Raw genomic sequence first — 11,138 nt, 5'->3', positions numbered from 1 at the left:
GACCTCTCAGAAGAGTCCCCTCGCGATGTGACATCACTCTCCTGACTTCTCTTTTCTTTTTCGTTTTTACCCAAGACATTTTACAAGAGAAATGGAAAAAAAACATCAATGCAAACACTGCAATTATTACTACTACTGCAGTGTTACAGATTCAACTACTATTACATGTACAACAGCATTTTTTCACATATCTATTCTTTCCACTGACTTGATTTCGGTTGGAGAGGATTCAAGGATTCAAGGATTCAAGGATCATTTATTTGCCAAGTATAGAAATACAAGGAATTTGCCTTGGTTCAGCTTTCAAAACACGCAAAGACATTTATATTCAGTAAAAAAAAAATCTAACATAACATAGACACTGTTACGCTGGGTGGGTTCAATAAAAAACCTAACAAATAAATAAAAATCTAACAATAACATAAAACACAGACACTGTTATGACACTGTTTTGCTGGGTGAAGGGGGGGGGTGTTAAAGTGGCAGGTGCAGGGGCAGATAGCAGCAGGTCTGTAGGCTGAGGGGGGAGTTAGGCTTAGGAGTTAATGAAAAAATAAGTATTCTCGTGTCTGGTGGTATTGGTGAGGAGTCTGCCAGGATGCCCCTGGCCCATCTCCTGGCCCTTGAGAGGTGTGGATGTCATTGAGGGAAGGCAGGCTGCAGCCAATGATTTTCTCTGCTGAGCGGACGATGCGCTGCAGCCTATCTCTCTCTCTCTAGGTGGCTGAGGGGAGTGGCAACTTCTTTGGGATTATAAACTTAAAGGGTTGGGGTGGGGGGGTGCAGAACATTTGCTTCATGGCATTTTTTGCACTTTTCATGGATTGCGTTGTCTTTTTTGGATATGAAGAGGTTTTGGACGGTGAAGGGAGTGAACGCAGGACGAGTCTGAGGAGGTCTGTCACACGTGAGGACCTGAAGAGACGTAAATTAAGACTGCTGCTGAAGATCTCAGAGGATAGGGAGACCATGCAGAAACACTCTGGGCTCTAATTGTATTTCATAATTTTTTAAGTGACCAATCAATTCATTTGAAGACGGATTTTTTTTAACCAAATATATTGGTAACCCACATGGCCACTTCAATCCACTGCTGTAGATGATATAATATTCAACTTAGCTCAACAAGTCCTCCTGTCCCACTGTGCTCTACCCCACCAGTCTGCCCACACGGGTGGAGCTACAAATGAATGTAGTCGGGGGTTTAACCATGCAGAAGCAAATGGGGGATAAAATATTTCTGTTTTGCCATTTCTTAAAAAACCCTATGCTTTATCGTATATATTGTCACTTTATTACTTGAATTTGTTCCATACTGTCCAATGTATTTGTTCCATCATGTCTAATGTATTGGTGATCTGTATCTTCAGATTCTATGTTGTTGAATCCTACCAAGAAAAAAATGCATGACTTCTTGGCAAGAAAAGTCTTTGCTTGTGTGCTTACGGTCTAGTCTTTCAGCCTATCCTCTGATTTTCTTTTTGTTTCCAGTTCAATGGTTCACATATCCATCTTCTCCCACTTAAGTTCCACCATCTAAGTACTGAAGTTATCCCAGTATTGTCTTGTTTCTTTTCATTTTGCTTTGTTCAGTTGATTGCTCCTCTGGAACCTAACAAGAGAAAAGAACTTGCCTATTTTGTGTTGTAATGGTTATGGTCATGCAGGTTATTACTGTTCTTTTTAAATGAACTTCAGAGCCTGTGAAGGCTTTTGAGGGGAAGATCACATACATTGCCTTGACGTCTTAGAGATTCTTTGAGGGGTCCCTAAGCTTGTCCCAAAATAGGGGTTTGACAAATCCATATTTTTGACAATTGAGCGATTTCTGTATATAAAGAAGGCTGAAAGTACGTAGGAAAAAACATTTACCCAAAGGGGATTGTATTTTAGAAATATATTATTTTATTCATTAAAAATGGGTCAAAAACAGGTACGAGACAAAAACAGAATATTTGTATAGTTTTGTTTGAATGCCTAAGAAGTATGGTTGTATTGTTTGTATATAGTGTAAATACCTGGGATAAAAATGAGCTATGTGCATGAAAAGTATGAACAGAGTCAAAAGGGAAAAAAACAACAAAGCAGTAGTGGCTATGCTCTGTAAAATTAAAACTATTTCACTATTAGAGTATTTTATTTTATTTTGATTGTTCTTGAGAAGAACATTTTGCTAAAGCATGATATTATTGCAATGTGAAAAAGTAAAAAAAAAAACTGTATTTAGAGTTAGGAGTCTGCAAAATTATGAAACAAGTATGGTTATGTTTACTTTTTTTTTTTTTTAATTTGTTTTGGGCTACCAAGAATCTTTTGCCAATGGTGCCAAGGTATGTGAATGCTATATAGCTTAAGAAGAGAATTAAGTTAATTTTTGCAGAACAGATAATCATACAGTGAAATACACACTAGCACTGAAGACCATGAGATCACAACTGGTCGAGGATCACAAGAACAATAAGGTACACAGTTTGCAGAGCGAGTCATATATAAGCAGAAAGCATTGAAGTCTCTCATGTCTCCACCATTCGCATATAGGAAAATGAAGTGTTTTTACCATCACTGAATACACCATAGCAGAGTTTGAGTTTTACTTTTGTTGTCATTGCAAATGGAATGTGATGTGTTACTGAGGTATCTTGTCTGATCTTAAAGATTGTAAATGGCAGCCTTGCCCATGGTGTCCCCACAAAACAATCCATATTATAACTCTCTGTCACTGAGAAAGATCACCTCTGCATCAAAATGTTATCAATCCTAGGCTGACCCCTGGAGTAAACTGAAGATATGATTTTCCTAATACAGTAAGATTTTAAAAACAATCCCTGATCAAGGCTGCCAGGGTCTGAATAGACCTTTCATGTAACAAACAATGTCAAGCTGAAAAACATGTGTAGCATACTGTACATGACTGGATTTCTTTGATAGCAGCTGGAAACATATTTGCAAAATGAACTGTTTCAACAGTCAAAGGTGCTAAAATGATTCTATCCAGAAGGACAACGCTAAAAAGTTGTCACTCACCTCGATGCAGGGTCAATGAGCCAAAAATGACTGTAGTGACTAATGTGTAAAACAGTGCACTTGTGCCATGTATATTAATGAGGTGTCTTGTATATTGGATAATATATACATATACAGCAGTTTTGATTATTGGGCTTTAGGAACAATCCGAGCAAAAATACACATGAGCTGCTGGATAAGAGGTGCCTGTTGGTTGCTGCCTAATTCCTATAATATATTCTTACCAGAACTACCAGAAAGTGTATTCTGTATCCAAGAAATGACATTTGATTATTCAGCCAAGTGCCACTGAAAAACCTTTGTTTATTGAAATGTTGTCATGTTTGTTGAATAATTATTAGGCTAAATAGGTATTTCTCAGATTTATTTCCTTGACTGACTGGTTGTTTTTTTTTTATTATTTGTTTGTTTGTATGATTTGTTTTTCACACACCTGATACAGTATGTAAACTTTATTTCCCGAGTGTTTATGTAGAAAGTGCCTATTCATATCCTGATCATACAACTCCAGTGTCAGATTACATACTATGTACCTGAGTTTGAGAAAATGTGAGAGAACATGGTCATCCACACACAGTGCTGTATCATCTACATGAACACACATGATCACCATCACCTTACACATCACCAAAGCTACAATATGATATTCCCTGTTCGCACCAGTATCAGTACAGCACTCCAGCTTGTCAACATGCTAAGCTTTCTTTTTTCTTTTCTGCCTTATTTTCTGTTTTGTACTGGGACAGCTTGTTAAAATCACATTTAGAAATGCCACTACTGGGGTTTGTTGCCTTGCATTCACCCTCTAGTCTGTGGTTAGAATGCATAGCCAATGCAATGTCGTGGCAAAAGGAGAAGGATTTATTATGCTTGCATGGGTAAAATAGTTAACTGGGTGACAGAACTGCACCTAAAGCATGCTTATTTTCCTAGAATCGGTAGTCAGATAGACTTGTTAAAAGACTTACTGTTCTGTAAAACGATGAACGTTGGTTTGACGTGTCACAGAACTCAGAAAGACAGAGGGCATGTGACTGGAGGGCGGACGGGAAACTTACAAATTGAGTCAATGATCAATACTCAGAAGAAGCTACTGACGTTTTCATGGCAAAGCATGGGGACAGGATTGTTTTTAGAGCAAGCTCTTAACTTTTAGACTTTTCCTTTTGTTTTTGATTCATTTAGATTTGATCAGTGTGCTCCCAACTTCAATTATGAGAAAATGGACAAGGTTGGAGATCATTGTGACAGTATATATAGCAAGTATTAACTAAGCGACACACGGTACATACAAACACACGCACAAGACACCGCACAGCACACATGCAGACATGTCAAGGTGTCAGTTTCACTTGTACACTGAGCGGTGAAGGCAGCATTGCTCTTCTCCAGGCTGAGGGACTGGTTCACCTCCCTTCTGTATTTTACTCAGGGTGCCAAAATGGGGAGGAGGAAACAGAGCAGGACATGTGATTCACAGCCGAAGAAGCTGAAAATGAAATAGGAAAAACCTTTCAACAGTACTTTCTGAAATAGACAGTTTCACCACTGGGATGCATAAGTCTTTAAAATGAATGAAAATAATATATAATCTAATTCCTCTCAGTAACCTTGAATATTACAGACACCAGTGGAGCCCTGGAATAAAGTCCTGTTATATAGAGCTCATTAAGATAAATGATTTGACGTTCTGTCTTAGAAGCCTGTCAAATCATAGTATAATTCTGGCCGGTTCTTTAGGCCTTTAATTTATCTATGTGACAAAGTGTAGAGGGTATTTAAGATTAATGGTGTAGTTACATGAAAAGTTCACATGCAAATCTTGTTTTTACTGCCATTTATGAATGGGATGACTGGTTAGCTGTTAGGCACTCCTCATTAGTATACAGTGTTATCAATTTTATGACATTCTGTGAATTGACCTGGGAATCTGCCTTTCCTCCTCTTCTTTTTCCCCCAAGCACCCAAACAAGAGAAAGGTAGGCACATCAGGACAACAGAACAGAAACAGTTTTACAACATATTCCACTTGTGGACACAGAGCAATAAAGAACTATTTTGTGGAGACCTATAGACCTAGTGAAGTTTAAAATGATTGGACACATGTAGTCGACTTACTCTTATGCAAATGCCAGTATTGCAAGACAAGCATTCAGTAGTTTATGGACAGCAATTATATGGCACCCTTTACCGAACTGCACGTTTTCATCAATTCCAAACCGAGAAGAAAAAAAAAGGCCCTGCTTTGATAGAAAGTTACGGGTCCTCGACACTTTGCATGTGAACTAGTGTTAGATCTATTTTCCTCTCCTCTATAGCTGTCTTTCTCTCTGTCTTTCCCTGTTATGTGACCCAAGTTTTCTCCACTCCCAACTCCTACCCCCCCCTTAAAAGTTTCATCTCCTCTTGGTTCTCCTAATGTGTTTTTGCTTTCTTCCTTTTTCTTCCCTTCTCTTGTTTGTAAGTTTTATTTTTGTAATTGTGCATGTACAAGCGTCACTGACTCGATGGATATGTTAAAAAAAAAAGATTTCAGCTGCTGAAGCCATGCAAAACATTTTGAATTGCCCTTAAAATATGGAAGATGTTTTCTGAATGCTTTATATTCTTTCTGCTGTAAAATAATAAAAAAAGGAAAAAATGAAGAAAACTCGATAAAAAAGTTTGCTACGTCTTTTTGTTCCCTCCATTACTTTTAAGAAAGGGATAGTGGGGTCTTCTGCTGCCAGTATGTTCCTTAGCAACACCTTTTTTTTTAATCAAAAAAGACATCTAGCATTGACAGTATTTTCCATATAGTTTTAATTTCAACATACTGTACAACCTTTGACTTTTACATTTTTAAAGACATTCGGCCTTACATCATACATCAAGTGTGCACATAAATATAGTTTCACACAACATAAAGGTAATGTTAATAAATCTTTATTTCCTCAAGCAACATTTCTCAATCATACCTATGGCATTGTTCTTTTCGTGAACAAATACTGACAGCGCTTATGTATGTGAGTGCGTGTGTATATGTGTGTGTACATGCACCAGGGCATGCATATGTGCACATACAGTATATGCACACATGATGTTTCTTATTTTGTCTGCATGTACTTATGTGAGTGCAAGATAGGGATTTTGTTTTAGTGCAAGCCCTGTCTCTTATGTTCAACGCGGCGCCTGTTGACAGTTTTAGACACAGTACTTCCAGAAACACTCAGAATTCCCCGCTCTCTTTCTGAACTGCTTACGGATGCCCAGCATATGGCTGAAAGGATTTAGGAGACTTTGTTTCTCCAATAGGACCTGAAAGAGAAGATAAAAGTTGTTAACACTTGTAAACTTACAGTATGTAGCCTACTTTTCTTTTACTGCTTTAGAAGTAACATTTGTAGAAAACCCACCTCTCTTTTCATTCCCCTGGGAAGCAGGCCTGTAGTTCTGACACCTGAGAATAAACAAAGGAGAATATACTGATATTTCAAATACCTCATATAAACTTGTTGCATTGTTGCATAGCCATGTCTGTGTGCATGTGATGTTTTCATAAGTGGTAGAGTAGAGCTTATTGAAGTAGGTTTGTAGCACAACCATAGACTTCTCAGGGACTTTGGATGTATTAAAGAAAATTGTAAAGGGCATCACTCACACCTTCAATAACAACTAACTACTTGCTCTTGATCAATACTTCCAACCCTCTGGTTCCCCAGTGGTGCTGTATAATAGCCAACTATAGAAAAATATGGTTACACTGGTATGAATTCATGTAACAATTCAAATGTATACCACAGTGTGGCCGCAAAAGAGCAAGTGAGTGCAGACAATTGTCCCTGAATAAAATTAGCGTTTGTATATGTGTGTGTTTCTGCATTGAGTATGAGAACTTAATATATATTAAGTGTGTAGCAATAACAGATGGTGTGTTTGTGTTTCGTACCATCTCTGTTAATCTCTCCAGATATCAGAGCAGAATATCTGAGACCGGCACCATCCTGAGAAGGGAAGGTTTGCTCAGTGAGAGCCAGATCGTCCAGAGGTCCGACTCCTTGGTCCTCCACTGATACTGAGGAGAACCAAACAAGCACACACAGATGGTAAGACTCTATTGGTAACTACATTTAGTCTCTACAGACATGACATTCTTTCATACATTTAAATTATTTGTGTAGCTGATGCTGAATAGTAAGTAAGATGAACATTTTTATCACAACATATTCTGCAGTAATAAATAATGACTTTGTATTTTGAGCTACAGTATATCAACAGAAAACTGAACAGAAACATAAAAGTCCAGCATTGATGATCCATATGTGTGAACTTTGATAAAGAAATCACACTGAGACTTTAAAGTTATTACTTCAAGGCCTCAGGACATAACTTGTCTGCCATTAATCTTCACAAGTTAAGTTTTAGTACCAAAACTGTTCATCAGGGTGTCAAATTATTGAAATACTGCGAATAAATGGAAATATTTCCACTTACCAGGTCCTGGATAAGGCATCTCAGCAGATTCTGTGATGGGGTGAGCCAGCAGTGGCCCAGAGGCCACAAGCAGGAAGGCCCAGGACAGGAGATGGTTACACTTCATCACTATAGGACGCTGTTGTTGGAAGTGCTTCTGATTCGCACGAAGGTCCTCAAAAGGGAAGAAGACTTGTACATGCTCTGTTGGTCCCAACAGGGTTATATACTTCCAGTTGTAGCCTATCCCCCCTCCTGCATGCCACACAGCAGACACACACACACACACACGTAAACACAGACCCCAGCCAACTCACTTGCTGGCCACATCAGCCATCAGCAATATCCAGAGTCCCATCCCTTCTAAGGTGATAAATCAACAGTCACAGGTGAATTATGGGCTCAATAAAAAGACAAGTGGCGTGGCCCGTGCTTCAAGGGCAAAGTCGTGTTTTATCAGCTCGTCCACTTGATTGACTGTTTTTACTGACTTTGTAAATGGGATCGAAGCAGGTGTTTCAGATGTCACTCTCATCAACATCTTACAGGGGAGCAGGTGGAGAAACTGGGCTGCCAAATGACTAATGCTTTTATGCTACCAGTTCGTTAAACTCTTGGGCCATTTGAATCCTTTTGACTCAAAGCCCACAGAAAAAGTCGACAATGGAAAGTACACACAAAACAGTGACTATTCATAATGAAACTACATAATTAAGTGGATGGAGGTGCAGTGGAAATGTTAAAATGTTCTAAGCCTTGTAGCCTATAAGCCATCTGACATTTTAAGTCAATTTAGGACAACAGAGGATTTTCTATGGGTCACTGAATTAGATTGATTCATGCACATTATTTAGAGGCCTTGTCCTGGCAAGATATTATATTTGTGCCTTCACCTCTTCTTAGTCATACAATAAAACTCAGCTTTATGAGCAAGCCCAGTATAGATGGACAGAGGCAGAAAAGCTATCCTATTGGCAAGGCGACTGGGGGACAGGTGGAGAGAGCAATTTACAAAGTTATATTTTGCACCTCTGTATGTTATTTGTATATTTATTAGAAATGTGACGTCAATGCTCAGTCTCTTGTATGATAATGAGGGTCTTCAAAGCGACAGTGACATTTAATTTTATGGTCGAAAAGGCCAGACACTCCATTAGGTCTTGCTGTATATCATGAAAAGCTATTAAGATTTATATTCTGTATTAGTCAAGTCCCCGCTGCCAATCCCAGCTTATTCCAACCTCTAAACTACAAGTTGTCTCCCCCATACTTGAGGTTTATCCTGTCATATATGAGGTCCACTTTACAATTCATGAGGGATCAAGAATTTCTTTTAGGCGCTGGCGTTTTCTGACAAACATGGACACGTACCACAATTTCTTGAGACCCTTACAACATAATGTGGATCAGTGTCATCTAACCTTTATCATGGTAGACAGAAAACAGTGGAATGAACAGGAAATAAATTCAGGAGGATGTTTTTGAATTGAAACAAGACTTGGTCAAAACCTGGTGTATGGCTGAACCATATATAAAACGCTAGAGGGCTTTTAATGTGTACGTCGCCTGGTTACCATCAGGCATCGCAGCAAGATGTTTGTTTTTATGTAATTTTCATAGCACTGTTCACATAGAGGGTGTAACTCACGATGCACATAAGAGAAATATTAAAAAATACTTACAATACATTGCACCAGATTTTGGGTGTGGATCATATGGTGCAGTGTTGTAAGAAGGGTTGAGTTCAGATTTAGACTCATTTTATCATTATTATATATTATTTCACTTAGACATAACCTGAAAAATAATTTGAATGCAGAATATGCCATTAATGCTGAGTTTAAATGTGTTTCATGTGTATAAAATTTGCAAATGTATTTATTATATTTATTTTATTTTGTTTCCATGAACACAGAAGTGCTTTATTTTTAAAAATATATTAGACACATGTAATATCCATAATTGACAGAACATTACACTGAGATCCTCTTCTTTTCTCGAACTGGCATTATTTGTCTAAAGTCATCACATATTGAGTATCTAAATGGAAAACTTAATAAAGTGACATATTAACAACCCTACAGAGAAAATGACAGCAGATTAATCTCCACCATTTCGGTCAGTTGGTGCAAATTACACATATGTCAGTTAGGCAAGCCGTGATGGACAGTCGGGTTTGTAGGTCCGGCACCTTACCAAATGTTGTGGTTGACCCTCATTTTAAAAAATGCATTTATCAAATATTCCCATGGAAAAACTTAACATTCAAAGTATTTCCATATACTTGAATATTTTTCCTGTAAACAGAAATATATCTACTTAAAATAGCTAAAATAGCTCAATCTTTACCATAAGTGTAAGTCATAATATCACAATTCCATTCCATATTAAGTCCTGCTGTGAATATGAACACATATTAACATTGAAAATACACTAAATAAGCAAAGGAACCTGCACTAAATGTGACAATCTGTCCCTTTTGGAGTGTAGAGTGCTGCCGGATTAACACATAAGCAGCATTTTAGTCTTTTATGTGTCTGTTCAAAGTGCAGCTTGGTCTGACTACAGTAGATCTCACCTGTTGGGTGGTTCAAAACACAGCAATGTATTATATTCTGTGGGTGTGCCATTTGTTTTGTACTGTCAGACTGTGAGATGAATGTACTGAAGTATAAATAAAATATGTTCTTCTGAAATGTACTTGACAAAAAGGTATATATTCTCACAAACTTAAATATTTTAGTGAGGCACCTTTTATACATATTTTAGCAGTAGAATGACGCACAGTTAGTTTTAACATCCTGACAGTCATGCATCTCAAAGCTAGTACAAATCATACCAAACAACAACAGGTTGTGCGCATACATGTCTGACATAAGAGCAACCAGCAGAGGGCAACATTACTTTTAGAAAAAAAAAAACTCAATAACTGTACACTTTTTCACTTCAAACCCGCATGCAATATAATCTCTTCAGTGTGGTTGTAAAGGGGGAAATGTTATCTTTGGAGACAGACTCCTTTTTTCTTCCTTATCTTATCAGTCTTCAAAGAATCTCACATGGACGGAGTGGAAATCGAATCGGCCACAAAACCTGTAGACTTAACAAAATCTATGAAGTCTCAAAATCAGTGACATTTCCAAGACAGGTTTTAAACCGCAGCTTATTATCCTGCTCAGAAGTGAGACTAGAAGTCAAATATTTTCTGCACATCAGACAAACAAGCAAGACAGTTTCCTGTCCATCTGAATAAATAAATAGTTTTTTTTAAAGTGGCTCCATCCAGCTGCAGCTACTGCACATTGCTAGAAATGTTGTTCAGATACTGTTAGTTTCCATCCTTGCCTTACAGTTATTATCTTTTTTAAGTTAGCCTATTTTACTTCTTGAAAAAGTTAAGCAGTTTGCAGTTGGCCTACAACATGTATCATGTCTCTTTCTCTATTCGTATTTAATTACTTGAGTTAAAATAATCAAATATAGGCTATAACAACTACTAGTTTAAAAAAATATCACATAGGCTGCACTCTTTACGGGACTAGAACATTTGGCTGGTCCAATGCTGCCTTCAGGAACCGTTGGAAATATTGCAATTCAGTGAGGGCACAAGAATGGGTGCGTAACTCGGACTATATTAAATCTAAATGTGAACATTAGGTGAT

At 37.8% G+C, this 11,138-nt stretch overlaps 1 protein-coding gene across 1 annotated transcript; it reads right to left on the bottom strand.

Annotated features, from left to right (window-relative positions):
- Window positions 1-6,207: 6,207 nt before the first annotated feature.
- Window positions 6,208-7,603, bottom strand: LOC128357539 (urotensin-2-like). The gene is made up of 4 exons (XM_053317903.1): window positions 7,498-7,603; window positions 6,953-7,078; window positions 6,420-6,463; window positions 6,208-6,321 (listed from the first exon to the last, which is right to left on the bottom strand). The coding sequence occupies exons 1-4, from the start codon at window positions 7,601-7,603 to the stop codon at window positions 6,208-6,210; spliced, it is 390 nt and encodes a 129-aa protein (XP_053173878.1).
- Window positions 7,604-11,138: the final 3,535 nt, after the last annotated feature.

Source organism: Scomber japonicus, chromosome 4, assembly GCF_027409825.1.
Source record: "Scomber japonicus isolate fScoJap1 chromosome 4, fScoJap1.pri, whole genome shotgun sequence".
In the NCBI taxonomy this organism is placed as follows: domain Eukaryota; kingdom Metazoa; phylum Chordata; class Actinopteri; order Scombriformes; family Scombridae; genus Scomber; species Scomber japonicus.
The sequence above is the reverse complement of the archived record's forward strand: the minus strand, read 5'-3'. Positions and strand labels throughout refer to the sequence as shown.